General features: G+C 39.3%; 1 protein-coding gene across 1 annotated transcript; it reads left to right on the top strand.

The window, feature by feature from the left end:
* Positions 1-786: 786 nt before the first annotated feature.
* Positions 787-24,962, top strand: zfyve16 (zinc finger, FYVE domain containing 16). Its single transcript, XM_044095986.1, has 18 exons — positions 787-1,346; positions 4,290-4,397; positions 6,289-8,246; positions 10,147-10,243; positions 17,162-17,338; positions 17,468-17,598; positions 18,033-18,249; positions 19,637-19,759; positions 19,853-20,008; positions 20,088-20,312; positions 21,030-21,112; positions 21,599-21,703; positions 22,064-22,214; positions 22,336-22,416; positions 22,503-22,665; positions 23,496-23,601; positions 23,702-23,878; positions 24,740-24,962. Exons 2-18 carry the CDS (start codon positions 4,328-4,330, stop codon positions 24,899-24,901), a joined length of 4,182 nt encoding a protein of 1,393 aa, XP_043951921.1. The 5' UTR covers positions 787-1,346; positions 4,290-4,327; the 3' UTR covers positions 24,902-24,962.
* The last annotated feature ends 239 nt before the right edge of the window (positions 24,963-25,201 follow it).

The following is a 25,201-nucleotide window of genomic DNA, read 5'->3' as shown; positions in this document are numbered from 1 at the left end:
TAGATAGATAGATAGATAGATAGATAATTACTCAGATTTCTGACAAAGAGAAATAAAATGTTGACAGTTCATTTGAAGAAATAGGATTTGCCTTTATTAACAATGTATTCAGTGGAGCAGCAGTAATTCCCTTACCTTTGCTCTCAATCTGGCCTCTTTGTGTGAGAAATAAGAGACTTAGATCTTTCAAAAGTACTTTGCCTTCCATTTACAATACATCTGTAAATGGAATTTTCTCAACAGTTGTTCAATTTTCTACAATACTTTCAGTTGCCTATGACGTGGAATTTGATTCAGGTATTGATCTCTTTTTAATTGGACTGACACTGTCTAGAATAGAAAGTTGGTATTCCATAAAAAAGACAAAAACCTTAAACTTCTCTTTATATATATGCGTAAACAACAAAGCCTAATTAAGAACATCTATTTTCTGATTTGTCTTACATTGAAACATAAAATGTGTCAAAATTTGCAGTTGTAGCTCTACTGGTCCCCGTCTTTTTGTGTTTGTGATTTGTTGCTCACAAATTACACAAGCTGCACAAATCACACACAAAAAATAATGCATAGAGGTACAAATGTCGTCGTTGTTCCCCAACAACTCATGACACAGAATAACAAATAATATGACACTTTCAGCTCCAAAAAGGTTCAAATCCGGAGTTTCAAACTTTTATCTAAATTGGACCAAGAGCAGCAGTCTTATCGCTTATCTGAAGATAAACGAACAAGATCGCCACCCGATGGTCCTAAACTGTTATTTCATTAGACAATACAAATCACGGACATCAAAAGGTAGCTTGTCTCTGTGGTGTGATGCTCTTAGGAGGAAAATAATTAATGGGAAATGGCGGCTGAATTACTGGTGCACGTAGATTCAGCCCGAGATATATATATATATTTTTTTGCTTTATATCACCATGGAAACTTTTTCTGGAATCCCAACCTGCTTTGGAGCAGCTGCTTTTCTGTTTCTCAATTTGTAGGGGGTTGGGGGGTTCTCCACGTTTTTTCTTTTACTTTTGACATATTATCAACGTCATTAAACCGGTCAAACGGAGTCTGTATCAACCCCGAGTGTTTATTCGCAGTTCGTTCCCAGGTGAACTTCTCCGACTGAGCTGCTCTTTCCCTGAAGCCGAGTGGATCTTGTGACCTCAGAGCCGACACTCTGTTCAAGATGGCCGTCTTGAGTGAAGAATTTACACCTCTCCTCTGAAACTAATCCAACAGTTAGCTGTCTTGGCAAGTTCAGTTCCGTGTTTAGAAAATGGCACATCGACAGTGTCCTTGCTTGCTCCCGTTTTAAACCGGAACTGCTGAGGTCATGGAGTAAACCCGTCCAGGTAAGAAAAATTACCAACAAACCAGGTTAACCCATTGGGAGTTAGCAGCATTAGCATGCTAGCAATTCCTTTCACCATAAACGAGCTAACTTTAGCTACACCTGCATGAAGTACGGTAATTTCGATAACAGTAGGTAGGTTGTTGCGGCTTTGTAGAGCAAGTAGTTAGTAGAAGACTGCGTAAAAGTAGGCGTTTAATAGTACTGTGAAGTGTGTCAGGTAGATGCTAAAGTTGCCTACTGCTTCTACATTTGACAGTTTTGTTAGCATGCTTGGTGTTTGGATAGAAGCAAACCAACAAGCGGACTTTTTAGCTTTTATAAGCCTTAAAAACCGAGAAACGGCAACACCAGTTAAATTTGGTCGTCGTGGATGTTGAGACGAGTTTGGTGACCCGTGATATTCTGCGCTGTGGCTCGCCTTTTAAACCTGTAACGCCTGTATTCCATGGCAACTTTATCCGTCAGCAACCACAAACAACAAAACGAAAACCGGAGAAGTTCGATAGGATAACATTTTGAAAAACACAACAAGAAATGCGTTTAAAACAGTTTATGTATTTTATTTTATGACGGCAACATTTATTTGATAAATTTAGAATTTTTAGTTTATTATTATTATTAACTTCAATTTTTAAATAGACTCGCCTTGTTCGACTTTCCTTTTTAACACCATCTTCCTTACAAACAGATTAAAAAAACTGATTGATATAACAAAAACAGTTATAGTCATTTTAAAAATGAATCTTACAAGAATAGAGAAATATAAGTAAATCTTTTTGAAGTGCACATAGTATTATAAATACATATCACCAAAAAAATTGACCTTTAAAAATGTGATTTGACTAACAATAAAGTGTGTAGACAAATGAACCTTATATTTTATGCTGGTATGCAAACATAAGCCCCTCTTAAGTCAAGTCAACCACCTTGCAGGGCTTGATCTCTGTTAGAGTAGATACCCATCATCTGACTTGTGTCCACCTCTGTAGCACAACGCAGCTGCTGAGTTTTCCAAGAACTAAAGCATGTAGCGTGACTTGGAGGTCCAAACAAAGTCAGACACGTCTACAGAGTGAGCAGAAGCAGAGACAGGACAGTCTGTTGTTCACCACATCACACAGGGTGCCATTCAGCTGCACATACAGGCCTGCTGATAGAAAATCCGCAACCCAGAAGCTCGGAAAACCCAACTGCATTATAATAAAACACAAAATACCATAAATTGCATTTTTATTGCATTTCAATTTGCATCCTTTTACAGAATACAAAACCATAAATATAGCAAGAAATCTGAGAAATGTATTTTCAAACCTTGTTTTTTGTTACCTGATTCAAATTTATAGTCTTTTTGTTTTTAAAGATTAAAATAATTGTTTGTTTTTGCATTGTTGAGTAAAATGAGATGACTGCTTACTCATTTATAAAGACCCAATTAATAATAAAAAGGACTTATTTTCTCTGGTAAATATTAACCTGCCCTAGTGACTGTGTGACTCAGCAGGGAACAGAAACTTGGGTGGAATTATTTGGTGTTGCTGTGGTTTTATTGGTGCTATATTTTGTAGTTGTCATAACAAATCTAAAATAAAAAAGTGTTCAGTTTGAAATCTAAGTTCTAACCTTATTTCCAATGAAAGCATATAACTTTAACCAAACTACTTGAACACTGTTTTTTAATGTTTTGTTTTGTATTGACTTCCTCAGGTTGTGATTTGTCAGATTGCAGCTGCCAGCCTTTGCTATTTTTAGAACATATTTTAGGTCTTTTTGTTTTTCTGACTCATTATTTTTAGCTACACCAAAAATATATCCCCAGAATTGAACCGGTTTGAGTCCTTCCTCATATTCTGCTCATTTCTTTTCTGCATTCTTCATTCATTTTACATTCATATGTGATTTTGCTGTTTAGGTGCCAACATGCGTCAAAACTGGAACATGAACAAAGAAATCTGAAATGTTGTTCCTTGGTTCTATTCTATACTTTTAATTAAAAATATAAAACACAGCTACAACTCCATGTTAGACATGAAAGCCTACTTTTGATTTGGCAACATGCTGAACACGAGTATTTCTGGCTGCATCTGTGAAATATGTGGAGAAGGAAACAATCATTTCGATCTGGTCACGTTGCTATTAGGCCTTTGCATCAACAACACAAGCCTTTTCCAACCAATCACAACAGCCAAATGAAGATGTAGCTCACGGTTTTGACTGGAAACTTTTACTCTAAAGATGCAGGAACCTGTTCAGGAACCAGCCACCGTATCTGGGGAAGTTTTCCTTTGTTTCCATGGCAGGAACCAGAGACAAATCAGACAAAAGCAGGCAGAAATCTTCCCCTGAAAATGGTTCTGCGAAGGACGTAGGACTTCATTTGGATGGACTCCTGAACTAAACACGGAGATTCAGTGCTTTTGAATTAGGATGTGATGGTGAAGTAAATGAAATTTGCCAGTACACGGCTCCACGCAGCCTTAAATCTACAGGTTTTTGTTCCGAATTGTGTGCGAGTAAAACTAGCTAGAATCAGTACTCAAGACACAAAGCAATGTGCTGTATTGTGGGTTTACAATGCAACAAAATGTTGGAGTCTTTGTCTTTAATATTAGGAACTTTTATGTTTGAAGAAATTTCTTAAGGTTAGCGAAATATATAGATTTTCTTTTCCTGCACAATGATAGTCTGGTTCTCGTGGAAGTGGCTTCTAGGCCACAATTTGAAACATCTATACAGCTTTAGATGGAACTTATGTCTCATACTTATTGTGTTTAGATGTATTAAATCTCTCATCAGTTACAAAACTGTTTTGACTTCATTATATTTTATCAACAGATTTTTGAGAGTATTTTTGTTCTTGTCCCCATAAAGCAATTGTCTAAAATCCGAACAAAAAGGGCTTCAAACTGTCTTTATTCAGTGATGAAATCTGCTTCTTTAACAGGAACCGGAGCGATCCAGGGCCCTCTGTTGTAGCCCAGAATGGACAGCTTCTTCAAGGCAGCTGTTTGCGATCTGGACAAAGTTCTGGATGACTTCGAGCTCAATTCAGGTCAGACCACACCTCCACTAACTCCTGCTGCCATAATATGACTTTTCAAAATCGGTACCATTTCTGGTACTGTGGGGAAAAATGAAAGTAAGAATAACATAATCAGTTACAATATGACTTGCTTACGTGCAATAAGATGTAGATATGTCAGCAAACATCTGAATGTAGAAAAAACTATTAAGTACCACTTGCTAGAAGGTAAAGTAATTTTATTTATAGAGCACATTTTCAGCAACAAGGCAGTTCAAAAAGCTTTCCATGAATTAGAAGGAAATACAAACAAAACATCAAATCAAAGGAAAGTCAAAAAAGTAAAAGTATATAACTACATAAAACTCCAGATGTTTAATAAGAATAAGTATTTCATAATTTAGAAACAAGTAGGGGTTTCTCTGGATTCTTGTTCTGATAAAACTAAGTGTTGGTTCTCAATGTTTGATTCTATTGGTAAGTATAAAACTAAATGTTGAAAGTGTTATAAGGTTTCCCAACATCATAAAGAGGCTGATAAATATCCTTCTAGCCTTTCCTGTTTGACTGGGCTGCAGGCAGAACGACACAAACTCAAATTTAGATGGATTTTAATTGACTGAATTGACTCTCTCTTCATTGTTTTAACATGATATGATATAACAAAATTAAAAGTCTAAATTTGAACTTCTCTTATAATCACTCATAGAAACAGCAGCATGATATTTTCAGAAATATTTGTTAGATTTTTGTCAGTTTAACTATTAATAGACTGTAAAGATGGATCAAGTTTACAGGTTGATTCAATAGCTCTCTATAATGAGCCGTAAATACAATCTTTAATGTAACAATTTAAAAAGTCCTGGATCACACTGTCAAATCATAAGCCAGAATCAGCATTGTGTTGTTTCAGGATTTTTTTAAACCTGCAGGTGGTACAATTCAGTTGGTTGTTTTATAGTCAGTTTTACAAAAGACTTCCCAGAAAAATCTATAAATTGTACTTCCTAAAAAAATAAAGTAGAATGGAATTTTTAAATAAACATCTTTCTGTAATAATCCCGATTGTAATAAATAGTTTTCAGTTTAGGACTTGTATTTATGTACAGTTCTTTGAATGGTTTCTGCCGAAAACCTTTTTGTTTTGTTTTTTGCAAAATGTTAATATTTCAAGTGATGGAACAAGTTTCTAAAATCAGACAAAGAGAATAATTTTCTTTAAAGCCACCATCTAGTTTAAAACTCTTATGCTCCTATTTATAATAGTTTTATTCAACTAATGGCTTACATTAAAAATCATAATATATCAATTGGCTGCTTCTGAATTGCATATAAAATCTTATGTATCAATTTTATTTCTAAATATCTGTAAATATTTAGCTTATTTGTTGTGTTTACATGTAATATGTAATTTTATGATTGGATATACTGATGTGTGGATATCGGAAATTGTTCAGATATCAGCCAAAACACTAGAATCGGATTATAACGGCTTTCATCTAAAAATCCAATATGAGAATGCTCATTGTAGCACTCCACTCCAGCATTTAGTCCACCCCAGGATTTTTATCCAGCAGCGCTTCTATCTGCATGCAGTCCCATTGGTTAATAATAAATGGGTCAGTTCTTCTCATACCCACTGTGGCTGACTGTTGTTTTCTGTTTTAGTAATATCACTTGATCAAGCCTTTTCTAACATTCAAAACTGCAAAATAAGTAATAAAAGTGTGTATGATTCCTGCTTATATTGTTCTGGCTCAATATCGGTATCGGCCAATACTCAAAGCTGCGAAATCAATATTGTATCAGAAGTGAACAAAGTCGTATTGGGACAGTCTTATAAATACATTTGCCATTTGTTTTTCAGTAAAGTATTAGACTGTTTAGTATAGAAACGTTTCTTCTTCTTTTTGGATTGCAGAGGAACTTGAATGCAAGCCTGTTTTCCTGAAGCCCCCTGTCTACCCGTTCTCCTCACTGGGCCCTCAGGATTCCTCCTCAGAGGTCTCTAGTGCCTCAACAAGCCTCCCAGACCTCAATTCTCTTCAGTATGGCTCTGCAAAAAGCTGTTCTGACAGCCCCGGCAGCCACCTCCAGGGCGCAGACGGTAGCGAGGTCAGAGGTCAGCCCCTGACCGGCGTCGACCTTCTGTCTTCCGTGGACCGCAGACCAGCGAAAAGCTCGGCGCCCCCTTGCCCGGACAGAACTCTGAAGCCAGTGTGCGACCTCGTAAACGACGCAAGCTCGGCCATCTTGGTACGGACCAACAGCCACGATGCATTCAGGGAGCTGGATGCGGCTGAACAGCAGATGGAGGAGGAGAAGGAGGCGCTGCTTGTGGACTTCGACACCCCCGTGGTGGCAGAGGTAGAGGCAGGGCTCAACTTGAACAGCGTTATGGAGGAGCAAGCTTCTACAGGGACACATGAGTTGCATCAGCAGAGCGGCGGTTACTCTGCTTCACTCAGTTTGTTGGACATTATTTTCCCCGCAGCAGTAGAGAAAAGCTCAGAACCCATCGACGAGTCACAGTCGAGAACCGCAGAGTCTGTTGACGAAGACGAGAAGGAGAGCAAAGAGGTCTTCTCCTCAGAGCAACCGGTAGAGAATTCCTTGAACCTACATGAAACAGATCCTACAGAATCCAATAAACAAGTGACTTTATCAAACAAAGCGCATTCATTGGATAAGATGTCGGGTGAAGGTGAAGCTGAGTCTACCAAAGGGTTGATGCATGAATCAAATGGTGAACCAGTCAGCTTATCATGCCTGCCGATAGCCATGTCAATGTGTGGCGCTCTGGTGAAGTCAAATACCTCAGAAGACAATTTGGAGGCAGCGGCAGAGCGTTGTGACGAGGCGGCGGCGTCTGAGGACGCAGAGACAGAGTCGCTGTTGGCTCTGGAACTGAAGGATGACGCCAGAGACTCCTCTAGGGATGAGAACCCCTCTTATTCAGAGCAGATTCCAGAGCGCAGGCCATCTCCGGAGGGCCAACATGGCTCCCTAGAATCTACCATTCCCACAGAACTCCCTACCTCTGACCATTTGGAGTCCAGTCCGGTCGATCCCCCTGAGTTCGGTTTTGAGTATTTACCTGAGAGCGACCAAGCTGAGCTGCTGGTCACGGATGAAGAGTTGGACGCTTTCCTTCAGGCGCATGCCGAAGCGGAGCAGGGTACAGGGGCTACTTTCTGCAGCAGTGGCGAAGATTACACTGAACCAAAGTGTCTCTCAGAGTCGGGCCAAGGTCTGGAACAACAGCAGATCGAGAAAGGTCAACAAAGCTGCGGTCAGGATGGACGGGAAGACCTGGAGGAACTGGCCTCTCCAGAAAGTTGCAGAACAACTGCTGCTTCACCAGTATTACAAGACTCTTGTAGACCTTGCCAGGAAGACTCCTCTGGAGTCAGCTATTCTTTAACCAGCAACACTTCCCTGTCCCAGCACAGAAGTAGCTCCGATCAACAACACTCCTATGGAGGTGCGAGACCAAAACAGCCACACAGCCAAACTACCAGACCTCCACCTGCTGGAGAAGAAGGGGTGGAGCTTAATGCCTCTCCAACACCAGAAGACGAGGAGAGCCCATGTCCTATAGAGGAGCACTCCAGTTTCAGGGATTCCAACTCCAGCAATGCCTTTCAGAACCATCAGGATTTCTCCATGGGGTTTGATGAACTTTCAGAGCCGCCTCCTTACCCCGGGGAGGAGCCAGCAGCCGTTGCTAGGTCAACAAGCTGGAAGAGGGACGGCACTGAGGAACTGGGGAGCAGACAGCCGGAGTGGGTGCCAGACGCTGAAGCTCCTAACTGTATGAAGTGCAAGCAGAGGTTCACTTTCACCAAGAGGCGGCATCACTGTCGAGCCTGTGGGAAGGTAAGCCTGTGACTTAGTGGGATGTGTTAATCATCCTTCATACAGTCTTCTTTTTCTCACAAAGAAACAGATTTATTAGTTGTCTTTCAAAGGGATGCCTGATATATTGGCATCAACATCAGAATCTGCTTTTGTCTGTCATTTTTACTTATCAGCTTGATAAGTAAAACTCGTCTGAGATCATGAACTGTTGCTCTTTATGTTTGTGTTTCTTTAGAGGTGGTTGGTTATGTGGTTTTTGTTCATGTGACCAAGATAGTGTCCCCAGGGGCTGACTCTTAATCCCATTTCCAAACCTCCATAGTGCAGAGGAGGTGCATTTCAGGTTTCATTCACACCAGCTCTGTTTAACCTTGTCTAACCAAATAAGATTGAAAACAGAAAGTCCAACTCATTTTTGGAGATGTGAATGTGTAATTGAACTATTGTCTGTCTGCAAACCTCGGTCTGGGTTCAGCTGTAGTGAACTGTGATACGGTTCAAAAGCATTCAGGGCATTCTCGGTAAACACAACCAAAACAAGCATGGGAGTCTAGCGGTTGCAGGAGAACTGGCTCATGGTCTTGTGTCAAAAGAAAAATTCTTCAGCCACTGAAATCTGACCCCACTTTGTTTTTGTTTATATTTTGTGAAGAAGGAAGTCTTCTTTAGAGATTTTTGTGTGGTTTCCTTCAGTTGATCTTGATGCAGCGCCCCCACAGCCGAGGAGATGAACATGTTTTTCAAACAGATTGGTTTGAAAAATGGTGAAATTGAACCTCAGCAGCTGAAAATACAGCAAATGTTGCAGCTTTGGTCCCAAATAGAAATAAGTCTACCAGACTAACAAGTGTGAAAACACCCTTAATATTACCCTGAACAGCAGCGTGCCATCTGCCTCCTAAAAGTTTATAAACATTATTTCATGTTACTGGCTACCAGAAATTATGATTTTCCATTGTTGATCATTAAATAACATTGAACAGCTGCTTCATTTAAGTAAACACAGAGGTTCATCATTTTTCAACAACAAATTATAAAGTAGTCAGATGGGAGGATGGAGCTAAATACCTGGCAACTCTGGAAGGAAATCTCCTTAGAGGTTACAAAAGGCTTTAGACTGGCACAGAGGTTCTTCTTCCATATGTGGGTGGAAAGGCTGATATTCATGTTGGAAGATATATGGTGTCTCAAAAGACTTGCAGGTGTCATGGTAACAAGAGGTTGTTCTACGACGTTTTGACTTGTATGATCTGAATTACACTTTTCAGATTTTCATTTAGTGAAAAACAATAAAAGATCAAAGTCATTTTTCTCTGAATTGGTCTGTCACAGAAAATAAATAAAGTACTCCTAATCTTCTGGCAAAGTGACGAAATATGAAAGTATGAAATGTGTCTAAATCTTCCTTAATTATGATCAATAACCTTATTAATTAATCAATTTGTTTCTGTCCATTTGTTTTTATATTCCTGCTCTCTCAACCAACCTAATTTCCAATCGTTTGTTTTGTTTTTGTTGTTCTCCGGTGTCTGTGCCCCAGAAATGGTTAAAACGGTAGATTACATCTTGGAGCTAAAAATAGCCCTATGGCAAAGAGCATGAGTCAGCGGTTCTTTTTCCAGCTCCTCTTTAGACCTCTGCTGAGCTTTGCATCCTGGAGCCAGCGGCTAAGTCCTCTAAGGAGCGGCGAGTAAAGCAGGACTGGAAGCCGGCGCTCAGGATGCGATTGTTTACAGCTCAGACGACATGATTTGCCGCTGCTACTCCTGCTGCTATTGCTGCTGCTGCTGTTGCTGCTGCGCGGGGCCACACGAACATGTCAGGATGCTCTCTGAATAGTTTTCATTCCGCCTTTCTCTCTGTGTCTCTGCTAGAGTGAATCGGTGTTGCCTTCATTGTGGTTCTCTTTCTGTGGCAGGTGTACTGCGCTGGGTGCTGCAACAGAAAGTGTAAGCTGAAGTACCTCGACAAGGAGGCTCGAGTATGTGTCCTCTGCTTTGATACCATACACAAAGGTAAGAGGAACGCTTTTCATCTGCCCATGGGCGATATTGCAATGACAAAATCAAATGATAGACGATTCATTGTTCAGTTGTTGACACCCTACCCTCACCCCACCGAGATTAGCCTTTAGCACACAGACCGTCAGCACTATAGCAGCACAAAAAATAAATTCTCAGGATTTGTTTTTAGTGAGAAATGTTTACAATTTAGTTGCAAGTGGATCTGGGTGCATAATCGGCCATAAACAATTCAAAATAGTAGCAGTAGGAATTATTATTATTATTCTTATTAATTATATATATTAGTATAGCAAAAATCTTAACATAGTAATAATAGTAATTATAGTAACCATAATATTAATAGCATCATAACTGTTATTTTCATAGTATTATATATATTTGTAACAATATTATAGCAATAATCACAATAATACAGTAATTAATAATTATCATCACCATGTCCTATTAGTATGATTATAGTGAAAATAACGATATTATATATAATTATATTAACATTATAGTAAAAAATAATAGTGTTATTATAATTATAGTAATTATATCTGTCTTAATCTCTCTACTCTAAGCATTTATTATAGTTATTATAGTACAATTAATAGTAATATTATTAAGTGCAATAATAATGTTGTTATTGTATGATGATATAACAATTATTATATTATTATAGTAATATAACTATCTTATTATAATAGCATTAAAATATTAAGTAAAAAAAATATAATCCTATTAACAGTTATATAATACTAACAGCATTATTATAATTACTGGAGCAACAACAATAATGGTAATAGTAACAATAATGGTGATAATTATAGTAGTAATAGAAATAACAGTATTAAAATAATTTCTTGATATTGTGAAGTAAATCAGTGGATTAGTTGGTTCTTATTCTCATTTTGATGAGATAATGTGTGATACTAGAGGTGTTGGGTGATCTGGACATATTGGCACCCTTTCTCCTTTGAGTTGTACGGCCTGGTCAGGTGGAAAAGGAATCGTCCATTTTCTGTTTCTGCTTGGCATTTGGTACTGGTGGTTTCAAGCAAACAGAAAAATACATGGAACAACAAAGATAATGCATTATTGTAAGCAGTAAATGAACATATTTTCTGAGAGTCAGAACTTGGCAAAAGTGTCTTCTGGGTAGTTTACACGCCAGAGCAGCAAGGCTAAATACCTGTGCACTGTTCTCAGAAAGGTTTCTGCTTTGTCCTTTACGCCATATAACAGGAATAAACTGAAATAGTCATGTAATATCCCTAGAAACCAGGCCTCGTTCCGTCACTTTACTCTTTTTCTTGTCTCGTTTCTTGTGGTGTTGATGCACATGGTTAAACCTTATCTGTGATAGCAGTGGACAATGTTAGCTAGCTTCTGATGAGACAGCTTTTCTACGTATTTCAAAACCTCTGTCTGCTTTAATGTGAGTGGTACAACTTTATTTTTGGAAATGCACTTTATTTATCACTGATCTGATCAATTCCTGTATTGTCCCCTACACTGTGTTCCAAATTATTCTGCAAATTGGATTTAAGTGTCACAAAGATTAAGTTTTTGTTGTGCTAATAAATGTATAGATGGTATTGTGTGTCAGGGCTCTTTGAATCTCTATAATTAATTTCAGTGAGCTGGTTGATTAGTTTGTCTGGTGAGCTCAATTAAAGGAAATCTACATAAGAAGGATGTTCCAGATTATTAAGCAGGCCACAGGTTTCAAGCAATATGGGAAAGAGAAAGGATCTCTGCTGATGAAAATCATCAGATAGTGTAGTGCCGTATGAAAACAGTAGATATTTAACAAAAACCGAAGCGTTGTCGTACTGTGAAGAGATTTGTGGCTGATTCAGAACAAAGATGAGTTTGTACAGATGAAGGCAGAATGAGGAAGGTTCCTGTTAGACTAATACATGGGATTATAAGAGCAGCTGTTAAAATGTCCTTACAAAGCAGCAAACAGTGATTTGAAGCTGCTGGAACCTCAAGGTGGAGGATCCTCCAGAGGCTTGTGGTCCATCAACCTACTATTGGACCAACACTAACCAGAACTCACAAGCAGAAACGGTGGCAGTGGGTCCAGCCACACATCAAGATTAGTTTTCAAACAGACCTGTTCACTGAAGACTGCTATGTAACCCTGGATGGTCCAGATGGACGCAGTAATGGATTGGTGGTGGATGGACACCACATCCCAACATGGCTGTGACATCAGCCAGGAGGTGGTGGAGTCATGCTGTGGGCTGAAATCATGAGGAGAAAATCATTGGTCGACCCCTTCAGAGTCCATGAAGGTGTGAAAATGATCTCAGCAAGTATATGGACTTTCTGACTGATCACTTTCTTCCATAGTTCAAAAAGAAGAGCTGAACCTTCAGTAGCAAAATCATCTTCATCATGACGAGGAATACCACTGTGTCATTGGCTGCTATGGGCATGAAAGGGGAGAAACTGATGGTGTGGTCACCATCCTCCTCTGACCTTTGACCTCAACCCTATTGAGAACCTTTGGAGTTTCCTCAAGCAGAAGATCTGAGGGTGGAATGCAGTTCATATCAAACCAGCAGCTCTGGGAAGGTTTTCTGACGTCCTGCAGAGAAATTCAAGCAGAAACTTTCTACAAACTCACAAGTTCAATGGATCAAGATTTGTTCTGTGATATCAAAGAAGGTTCTATGTTAACATGTAACTCTGTCTGTTAAGATGTTTGTGATTGAAACAGCTTTTGATTTTAGTACCTGTCAACACTTAATGCTGCACATTCAAAGATGGACCATTTGCAGTTCTTTATAATCCATAAAATGTTTAGAAAATCTGCTGTGCATAATAATTTGAAACATTTTGAATTTTTTTATTTAAAAAAAAAAAAATATTGGGGGCGTGCTCCGGTGGCGTAGAGGGCAGCCCGCCCCACGTTTGGAGGCCTTCAGTCCTCGACGCGGCCGTCGCGGGTTCGATTCCCGGACTCGGCGACATTTGCCGCATGTCTTCCCCTCTCTCCTTCCCCCTTTCCTGTCAGCCCACTGTTGTATAAGGGACACTAGAGCCCACAAAAGACCCCCTGGTGGGGAAAAAAATTTAAAAAAATTGTTCTCATGGGGAGTTTTGTTCAGTAAAATTTGATTTATACTGTAATAGTTCATGACTTGAAAATTATACTGACCATCATTTGCATTGACCATTTAAGAAAATCTGAGAAAATATCACTTGCATAAGAATTTGGAACACGGTGTAAAACTCAACGATGACATTTGCACTAAATGATGAGACATTTTTGTTCGAGCTGCGTCTTTAAAATGATGGTCAAGATACCAGGCATACAAAATAAAATTCACATGCAAAAAAATACAAAAATAATTTATTTTTGTATATTTGTATTTTTGTAACCCTGAGAAGCTACTAAAAAGAGTAGCTGAAACACTTGTTAATGAATAAAAATGATGGCTTTCGATGCAAAGTGCTAACTTTATGGTGCAGGGAAACAAAGAATCATGTGTCCACAGTAAACTGGAGCTGTACTAAAGTGTGGATGAAGTCAAGCTATCACAATGGAGAGAAAACTAATTAGCATTGGTGCTTCACAAACTCTTCCACACATCAGCAGGAACAAGATACAAACTTTGTATTGTCAAACACATCATTGTTTTAAAGGACTTTAATGTAGCCCCACATTCTCTCTGTGTATGTGTGATGTCTGCATCATGATCTTTATCATATATAACGTTTATTTTAATCTTAGTTTGTTACCCAATCTAAACCCTTCAGGTTGTTGAAATGGTTATTTTTGGGTGATTTTTATGCCCTAAAATGACTGATTTTTGCAGCACCTTTTTTCTTAAGTAAGGGATTTTTTTCTTAGTTTTATTTTTGGCATAACATGGTCTCACAAAAAAGCTGAAATTTCTTCACATAACCTGCAAATAACATTTCCAACAACCGTATTTTGCGAACTGTAAGACGCTGCGGAGTATAAGACACATTAAATCAAAGTATGCGAGAAAATAAAACACACCAGACATTCATGTAAGACACAGAACCATCCAGACTGTGAAATAAAAGTGAGAGTTTTATAGTCCAGAAAATATGGTGCCTTCTTGAAATGGCAAATCAAATCATGTCCTGAGAAGTAGACAAAGTGCAAGAGAAGCATAATATTGGTCACCCAAATTAACATGAACTGTTTACACATTACAGACAAATCCTGCTGAACAGAAAACAGACATTATCTATTTGCAAAGCTCTGAAAACCAGCCACTATCCCCTGGACCGACCGACAGACAGACAGACCCTCCCACCAAGTCACGTCTGAACATGTGCCCTGCTGCGACATTGTCACTACATTTAGCGGCTTTTCAAACAAAAACAAAAAAAGTCGCTATCGGCCAAAATTGGTCAGGCGTTTTAAAGATTTGTGATCTGCCAGAAAACTGCAGTCAGTGCACCCCTGGGTATTAAATATTTCATTTGTAATAGAAAGTGATTCAAAGGTTTCCTTCTAAATATTGAAGCAATTCTATAAAGAATTGTTTGTATGTGTAAAACTATAACAAACTCAATGCTTGGCTGAAGTATAAAGGGATCTTTTTATATTTATGTCTGAAGCTGGAATAGGAGGGAGGTGATGGATGGAGGGGGAAGAGAAGAGGAAGGAGAATTAGAGCACGACTCTGTTTTTGTCCTTCATTTTTATGGGTGTGTGTGTTCTTGTGACTGGTCCAGGACCAGCTTAACGCAGCAGGCATGTGATGCTCACACGCTGCCTGAATAAAAAAAAACCCCAAAAAAACAACAAGGTTGATCCACTTTCACAGCTTGTATTTGCTGCTGTGGTGCAGTGGGTTGTGGTCTCCTCTCATCTGTTCTTACGTCAACATGTAAAGCTTGCTGCGCGCACGCACGCACACGCACACAACCTTACAGCAGCCTGCGGCTAACAGCCTATTAATGCTAACAGCACACTCCTGGAAATCGACGTTTGTGAAAAGCTGTGCTGGTTGTGCCTGAGGTCAGCCTGAGGAATAGTCTGGGGATGAGTCGGACTGATTGAGTCGTAACAGACGAGACGATGAGGAGGCGAGATGTGGATCACTCAGAACTTTGTTCTGCTTTTTTGCTTTAGATTCATGCCTTTTTGGAGTCTGTTTGAGGATGGACCCTGTATGACTGATGACTATTAACTAGTGTTATAATTACCCTGCATGTCAAAGTAAAAGTATTTCTTTCTTGTGCGTTTTCATTTATTCTGTATGTAAAATAGTCGTAGCAGTTGTAAAACGCATGCTTCAAAAGCCATTTCCATTTCAAATGTGCGCGAAACTTTGATGACGTTCCTCTAATGTCGTAAAACAAATCTAAATTTTGTGATCGTGGTGCTTTGGTAAAATGCGATAAGTCTTTAAAAAAACATGCTTGCGCCATCATTCCACTTCCTGTCATCTTATTCTTCATGGTTTCCGCCAGTAGTGACATGCTGTTGTGTATCATGTGCCTTGTGTAATTCACAAACATTGTTTCCATTGCAGTTTTGCAAATTACACAAATTTCAATAAGCACCTCTTTCTAGCGCCAAAACGTTTTATTGAACTTTTTTTGAAATTTCCGTGTTTCTTTTAAGCATGTTTGTTTTTGTAATTCCAATTCTGCAACATTTATATGACGAATTGAATTGCGGTTTCTGTTGTGTGGCTGTGTTTTTGATTTTGTGATCTGTTGTCAAGTTGATAAAACTTTATGAGGCTTAATCAATATTGTGTAGCTAAATGCTTTGTCAGCATTGTTCTACTAGCATAACCAAAAGGCACAGAGAAAACATCTTGGAGTTTTCCTAAAACTATCAATTTATTATTCATCAGCATCAGGCACACAGATTTCACCCAGTTGGATCAAACGCCTGTTTTCCAGATGAATTGTGAAGTTGAGCTCCACAATCAGGCCAAACTAACGGCTTAATGTTTCGGGATCTTCCAAACTAAAAAATCTTTAAATTCATCACACATCCATCATGCAGACTCTTCTCTGTCCTGCTTGTCTGCTAATTGATCTGACAGTTATTAACCTGAAAAACTATGACAATGTGGAAAAAGATAAGTCAGGACAAGAGGTGTTTGTTGTAATGCCTGTGGTCAAATCATTGTTCAGCAATTGTATCACAAATGTTTTCCTTGTGTAGCCATAGCAACAGAGTAAATCTGAAGTGAGTTTGGTAAATTTGCAGAATTGTCTGGAGTGGAAGGTTTAAATATTTATGTTACACATTCAGTGTTTCCTCAGAAAGTGAAGTTGAAGCTTTCTGAGGTCAGTTTTTCCTAGAAAACGCTCCTGTTCTACATGGTGTTTAAGGTAAATGGGTCAGTGCTGCAGCCTAGATATTCGTTACTACTCTGAGGTTTTACCTTAACCTTCACTTTACCTACCGCGGTAAAACATCAGGATTTTATTTCACTTTCAGGAGACAGACATTTTCTCTTGATTGGGTGTTAGCCACTCAGAATGAACACAGTTTTATGAATTATGTTTTAGTCTTTGGAAAATGCAGGAAGTATTTGTTTGCTGTTTGCCTGTAGTGGGTAATCACCTTACAAAAATAGTTTTTATTCCTTTTTTTGATTTTCTTATTTAGTGTTTTTACATGTGTACTATGTTTGGAGGTTATCAGCACCTCCTCTAAACCCAACTTGACATAGGTCTCTATTAGAGATGCACTCATAATTTCCTTAATTTTGTGAGATCGTCACTCCACTGTTATCAATTTTTCTTGCTATATTTGGCAACATTTCAGTCAAAACAAAAATCAGTATTGGCCAAAATTGGAATCGGCAGCTCAGGCTTTTTAAAAGTCAGTAATCGGCAATCAACCTAAAAACTGCTATTGGTGCGCCCCTAATGGCATGCTTTTCTATCAACCTATTTGTGTTTCAGCCCAGGCCCTGGAGCGGATGATGAGTCCCACGGGCTCCAGCCCGAACCCCAACGTCCCGTCTGAGTACTGCAGCACCATTCCCCCCCTGCAGCAGGCTCGTGCGGCCGGAACGCTGAACTCCCCCCCGCCCACCGTCATGGTTCCCGTCTCTGTCCTCAAACATCCCAACAATGACAGTACGCGTGATGATGCGTGTTTGATGGCTAATCTTTGATTCTGTTTGTAGCCCATAGTTTGATTTTTACCTTGTTTTTTCTGAAATGTTCACATTGAAGAAATTCCTGTTTCTCTGTTTGTCCTATCAGCTTGTCCACGTGAGCAGAAGCGCGTTTGGTTTGCTGACGGTATCTTGCCCAACGGGGAGGTGGCAGACACCACCAGGCTGTCGGTGACGAACCGCAGGAGCTCCCTGGACTTCAGCCCAGACCCGGAAACCGTAAGACAAACATCCACAAAGCTTCCCACCCATTCCTTTTACTCTAAACAGTGTTAACTAAGGGCAGGAGATATGGAAAAATTATAACATTTCAAATTTTTGTCTGCTGAAATAATAATTTATTTATTTATTTATTTATTTTTTATGAGTCCAAGCTGCTTAAGGCGACTAGAATATTCAGAAGGCTGAAGAGTCAAGTTGCTTTCCTCTGCATTTAGTGAGAACAAAACATGAAAGTCCAAAGTGCAGCAACATTAAACACTTTGTCTGTAGGGCAAATATATCCACTTGATGGATAATGGCAAAATAGTACATTTTTGTGTTGATTTAATTTTGGTTTTTAACCAAATGTTTTGAACTTTGGCTTGTTTAAATGTTATTTTAAAAAAAGAAAGCATACTGTTGTAGCCTTGGATGATCATCTCTTATTTCAGTCTGTCTCAGCTGGGTTGGACCCTGGAGGTGGTGCCCCATCCATCCCTGAAGCCCCTATAGTCGTGCCGGTGGTGCGAGCTCCAGTGTCTGGACCCTGGGATTACGGGTTGCTTTCTGGAATTGGTTCTTCAGTGACAAGGGTTCCCAGTCTGCTACCAGACAGCCAGGATGAGCTGCCTCCTCTGCTCATCACCACTGGAGAAGATGACGTAGAAGGTGTGTGAGACCTTGAAATAAGAAATCAGTAACTGAATGTTGCTGTTAGATCAAATTTACACTAATATATAAATTAACCCCTAACAAATGGTAAAAGGAAGAACAGAATTCTCAGCAGTAGATGATCAGCTTTGGGAATACGTAGTGTGCTAATTACATTAGTCTTCTCTGTTTGACTCATGGAGATCACACCCAATCAAAATCCTGACTTATACAAGTCTTAAATTAATGGAAAAACAAATATTCAATGACTGTTTATTGTAATATCACCCATCACAGGAGTTAAACAAGCCAGTGTGCTGCAAATAGTGTATAAGCTAGAAGCAGCTAAAATGCTAAGCTTTGCTAAAATGGTGTCAATAACATGTGGCCTATCACTACCATATTGACTAACTCCATTCAGTATGCAGACATTATTGTAGAAGCTAAAATTAGCAACAATACTAAGATTAGCTAAAATGTAGTCAATAGCATTTGGGGTATCATGAGTTTGTTGACTTGCATTCACTGAGTCCATTCAGTATGTTAAGGTTAGCTTTATATCAAATTAGCTACAATGCTAAATTCAACTTAACTGCTACTACTAGTATATTGGTTATAACTGACATGTTGACTAACATCGACTTACTCCATTCAGTATGCAAACATTAGTGTATAAAACTAAAATTAGCTAAAATGCTAATGTTAGCTAAAAAGCTGTTGGCATGTGAGTAGAATGTTGAACTCCAGTATCATATTCCATACTGAATGCAAACATCTGCGCATGTGGTGAAATTAGCTAAAATAATGTCAGTAGCATGTGAGCCATCACTAGCATGTTAAGTAACATTGTCTTACTCCATTCAGAATACAGAGTACAAGCTAAGTATAGCTAAAATGCTGTCAATAGGATGTGGGCTATCACTGTCATGTTGACTAACGTTGACTCACTCCATTCAGTATGCTATGCTTAGCTAATATATAATATTTGCTATAAAGCTAATGTTAGCATGAGGGCTATTACTAGAATGTTAACCTGCTAGCTTTCATAAGGGAACAGGATACTTTTAGATGTTGGAGTGCTTTATACATAGCTAAGGCTCTTATTGTGAAAGTTTGCTGTATTAACTCTATGACATGGAGGTATAAAGCCTGGTGTTATGAGATAAGCAGACCCTGAGATAAATTTGATTAGCAGTTAGCAGGTCTAACAACCAGCTGGAGCAGAGTCTCTACTGCATGCTGCATCACAGTTTGATTGTGCATTCACACCTCCTCAAACAAACTTGATTGTCTAAGCAAACCAAGTAGTTTGATGAAATCGGTCTAAACAGGGCAGGTGAGAACGCACCCTCTGTCTGGACCTTCAGGAACCATTAGCTCACACCACCCTGTGTTTGATGCTTAGATGTTTTGGTGGAGGAGAGTCCAGCTCCCTGTCAGATCCGACACCTGTTGGAGGAAGGAGGTCCACGTCCGCTGACTTTCGTTCTGAATGCCAACCTCCTTGTAAACGTCAAACTGGTTACCTGTGAGTAGAATTGTTTTCTTCCGGCATGAATGTTGCTCATTATGAAACAGAGAGCCTTCCCCCTGCCTTCTCACTCCTGTTGTTCCCAAACAGACGGCGGCAGGCAGTGCTGGTTCGTCGGCTCTAATGGACTGCAGGCTCTGGGACAGAAAGAGTTGGTGTTTCTGTTGGAGTGTTTGTCAGGAGAAAAAACGCCTCCAAGAGACCTCTTCTCACTTTATCTCAGCATTTACCAAGATGCCCAGAAAGGTAACCGGTTCACATCGGGGCTTACTAGAACATTCAAAAAGCATCTCCAAAAAGCTACAAACCTCATTATCTGTTGCAGGGAAGTTTGTGGAGGAGCTGGATAACATTACATTCACAAGCAGCTTCCTGGACAGCAAAGATCATGCAGGAATGCTGTTCTTCTCCCCCAGCTGTCAGTCTCTGGACGGCCTCACGCTGCCTCCACAGCCGTTCCTGTTCGGCCTGCTGGTCCAGAAGCTGGAGGTTCCCTGGGCCAAAGTGTTCCCGCTCAGACTGCTGCTACGGCTTGGAGCCGAATATGACAGTGTGTGATTTGCTTCTGCTCTTTTTTTTTTTTTTTTTTTTTTTTTTTGCACAACACAGCTGGGATTCTGTCCGCTGTTCACTAGCACAGATTCCCTGTTTCCCATACAGATAACTGAGGTTTAATATCAGCCGATACATTAAAGCAATGCTGAATTGACTTAAAACATTTCTTGTTTTACATAAATGTACTGGGTTACACATTTATTTGGTAACTCTGCACCAGTACAGAACAGCTAACTACACCAATAACTTAACAAGCTTGGTCAAACATGTAAAAGTAACACATTGTTTTTTTTAGTCAGTGCAGTTAGGACTACAACAGTCAATGTAAAATAATTAAGAAACTTACCTTCTGCAACAAACATTATTTCGGATGTTTCAGAAAGTGCACTTATAAATTCTAAATATAATGTCAAATAAATAAAACATGACGTTTCTCAGAGCACAAAGCATAGAATTTGGCTGAATAGATCTTTCCTTTTAGATTGGACACATTGTCGCCATTACCCAATCTGGAATTGTTTTTCAATATCTGGACTAATCCAGATATTTATATCAGATCGGTTTATATATCTACTGTTCACACACACACTCAGCTGACTGCTATTTCAGATCTTCTTCCAAGTGTTACATTTGGGAATTTGTCCTAATATTGTTCAGTAAATGTAATAATTAATAATCCTTAACCCTAAATTGACGTGTGCATGTTTTCCAGTGTATCCAACGATGCTCGTAAGTGTTCGTTTTCGGGACTCTGTGTATCGAGAGACGGGACACACCATTATGAATTTACTGGCTGTAAGTACCACAGCAGCAGGAGGTTCCCACCATGTAAAGCTGTCAATATTAAATCAACCAGGTGATGTTTGTAATCCAACTGAGAAGTTAAAAACCTTTAACATTTTAGTGTAATAATTAGTTTTTTACCCGGATCGCACTGCATAATTTCAAGTGTTTTAACTGTGAACCAAAGGTTGTTTTTTTTTAACCCCAGAAAGACAAAACTTTAAAACTTTATCAATTTTGACTTTTCAGATTCTGTTAAGTCTAATTTTTTTGGCAAATTTTTCTATAGAAAAGAAGCTGCCCATCACACCTAAATATAGAGTGTTAACATTCTTAGGCCACACCTTCATCATTACACAGATACACATCACTTGCTATGATTAAATCCAGTTAGCAGGCATGTTTTCCATCTAGAGCTTAAAAAATATGTCAAAAAATGACGACAGGCTCTGCGTATATAAGAACAGATTGTCTAATGTGCTAACGCTCTTCGTCCAGGACCTGAGGAACTACCAGTACAGCCTGCCAGTGGTGGAAGGCCTGAGGATCCACATGGAAATGGGACACAGCTACATTGAGATCCCCAAGGCTAGCTTTAGCGAGGTAAGCTTTACATTTCCAATTATAGCATGGTATCAAAATTGTCTGATATCTTTTGAATTTCAGTTCTGTAAAAGTCGAGGCTCTTTCCTTACCTGTCTTCTAAGTGATCACATGTGCAGGATTATTTCTGTAATCTTTTAAGGTCTTTTTTTAGCCTAGCATACTCAAAACCTTTGAGTTCACATTGTGGACAGTACATTTAGCAGAATGGCTGACTCATGCAACTGACACCAGGATGATTTTATTACACGAATATGACTGTGATAAGGTCTTTTATTTACTTTATTTCCTTAAACTAAACCACATCTGTAGGTGTGCAGCAGTTTACCACAGACGGAAATGGTTTTCTGTTCTCTACAGATGCAGAAGGTGGTGAATTCCTCCAATGAGCACGTCATCAGCATCGGAGCGAGCTTCAGCCAGGAGGCCGACTCTCACCTGGTGTGTTTCCAGAACGAAGAGGGAAACTATCAGACTCAAGCCAACAGCAAGCCAGGGAAGACTCGCACAGGTCCGGCTGCTGCAAACTCATTACTGTTTGTTGGAAAACTGTCAGCGCTGCAGCAGATTGTAAAGTCTCGTACGTTTATCTGATGAAGCGACTCCATGGTTGTTTCTGTTTGCTTCAACAGTGACTGGAGCCAGCTTTGTGGTGTTTAATGGAGCGCTGAAAGCCTCGTCGGGTTTTATCGCCAAGTCCAGCATCGTCGAAGGTAAAAGTTTCTCACAGTCAGACTTTAGTTCTAGTATATATGTGCCAGCATGTGAATAACAGGTAAGACATGAATTTGTTTTTCAGATGGGTTGATGGTTCAGATCCCACCAGAGACCATGGAGTCTTTGCGCTCCGCCCTGAGGGAACAGACAGACTTCCACATCCCCTGTGGGAAGAATGATGGCGGTGAGGTCCGAGAGAACGTCACGGTCCGCTGGGTCGACTGGACCTCCCCCGTCAACTCTGGGTAACTTTACTACCACGCCTGTCCCGACAGGCAGCTAATCAATTAATAACACGATGAATTAAAATGAGCTCCATAATTTATAATCTGATCATTTTTTGAAGGGCAATTTTGTCCACAGAGTCACTTAATCCAGACAATTTATTTGACTCTAAACCACAAGGAGGAAACGCAATTAATTATATTGAATCAGTCTTTGAAATGATCACCAACTAAGTTGATTAATTAACTGGGTCATTTGCTGATATCTATTTACAACAGTAATTAAGCCAAAACTGTATAAAATATATATTTTGCATATAATATAAAAACACTTTTGTCTGGAAATATGTTTCACCCCACACTCCTAGAGTGACAGTTTTAGCTTCTCCTGATCAAATTCATTAAAGGAATGCTACATTATTGGGCTTTACCCAATAAAATGTTTATTATTAGTCTGTATATTGTAATGCAATTCTAATATGGCATTTAAAAAGTTGTTTTATTTGATTTTCCTTTTGGATCAATTAAGTATTTTTGAATTTGAAAAAGGTTCAAGTGGTTAAATGAAAAATCTGTAGGCCGTGGCAATTTTTTAAAGTGTGATTAATCAATTAATCTTATATTGATTAGTTGCAGCTCTGAACCTGATGGTTTGTTCCTCAGAAGTTAGGATTTGTGGAAGCAGTGTGCTTCCACAAATGCATTAATGTCATTCTAGATCTGTGATTTAGATGAAATTTGACAAAACTGACTTAATTAATTAAAAGTATAATTGTGTATCTGATTTAATTACTGTGAAATTAATTTAGCCAGTGGCTCTTATTTATTTAGTGTTATTTTGTGTTGACCAGTAAAACCAGTGGGGTTGATGGGAGGCCTCTGGATGGCATCCCCAGCGCCAGAATGCAGCAGGATGCAGAGTTTGAGTCTGACAGCCGCTCCATTAGATGCACTGAGGTGAGGGTTTTTGTTTTTTTTGTTTTTGCATTTTACTGAACAGAATGTTTCTTCTGCTGCTGAAACTCTGAAGATGTGTGACATGAGCGGATCTCTGCAGGTCTTCTACCAGCTGAAGGCTCCCGACTGCAGCCTGGCGTCCGTGCTGTCGTCTTGCAGCATGTTTCAGAAGGAGATCGCCATGGCGACCTGCAGCGCTCTGGCTCCTCACCTCTCAGTTCTGACCGCAGGCGGCATCAACTCGCTCTGGCTTCGCATCTCCACTCAGGCTGACATGGTAAAAACTCAAACGCAGCGTTTGGAGGGCTTAGCTAAAATGTTTGACATGAGAAAAATGTCTAAAGATCAAAAGCATTTATTTACATTGGAGTTATTTTAATGGCTACAGGTAGTCAGTAGCATTGTTGCCTTGCAGCAGGAATCATTTTTGGTCTAGTTTCTAGTGAAAATATCTTAGTCCACTTCAAATAAGATAAAACTAACTTACAAGTAACTTTTCAGGCAGAAATAGGAGCTTGTTTTAAGTAAATAATTTCTTAATATTGAAAAAAACTACTAGTTCTATTTCACTTATCAAATGGGAAAATGTCTTTTTATATATTATGATGCTTTTTCCATCAGGAAGAAATTACTAACTTAACAGAAGCTCTTATATCTTCCTGAAAAGTTTCTCGTAAATTAGTTTTGTCTTATTTCAAGTGTTCTAAGATATTTGCACTAGAAAATAGACCAAAAATACTATTTAAGATTTAGTGTTTTTTGCGTTGTGGGCTCAAACCCCGTTACTGTTGGTTTGGATTAGGTTTAGGAAATAAAACTTTGTCCATTTTGGAACTTTGTGAAATTAAATAAATGTTTGCAGTTTCTTTTTCTGGTTTGAGTTTTTTTTTCTCCTCATGTTGCAGAATTCTGGCGCCCCCTATGGGAAGGCACCCCCACACTTTAAAAGCCCTGTCATAGCATAAAATGTACATAATTGTGATGTGGAAAATAAAAGCTATGCCTCCCTAAAGCCCTAGTCTGTAGTTACACTAAAAATGAATGCATTAGCTGTTTCATGTTTATGTTTGTCCTCAAATGCATGCCACACTTTTCAGATTGATGTAATGTTGTTGTTTTTTTGCGTTTGCCCCCACAGGTGGAGTACCAGGCGGGGTCCGGAGGCCGGCTCCTCCCCCAGCACTACATGAACGAGATGGACAACGCTCTGATTCCTGTCATTCACGGAGGGAGTGCCAGCATCCCGCAGACTGCCATGGACATGGAGTTGGTCTTCTACATCACACACACTTTCCAGTGAACAAAAACTAAACACCACCCACTCAAAGTATTAAAAAATGGAAATAAACAAAGAAAAAAAATGTAGAACCCCTCAAGAGGATGGATGTATTTTTAGTGGGATGCAAACTTTATAAAAAATGGATTTGTGTCGCCACCAAAGCTGCTACGCCAAACACTAAATACAGAAAACAAGAACATGGCAGCAAACCGCTCTGATCAGCTCTGCCTGATCTCTGGGATCTCTGGGAGCTCCTCTGTAAATATCACTACACACCTTCTTTTAAAAAAAAAAAGAAAGAAAAAAAATCATCTGGATGTA

The sequence above is a fragment of the Gambusia affinis genome, linkage group LG17 (assembly GCF_019740435.1).
Source record: "Gambusia affinis linkage group LG17, SWU_Gaff_1.0, whole genome shotgun sequence".
NCBI lineage: Eukaryota > Metazoa > Chordata > Actinopteri > Cyprinodontiformes > Poeciliidae > Gambusia > Gambusia affinis.
This window is presented reverse-complemented; position numbering and strand designations above follow the sequence as displayed.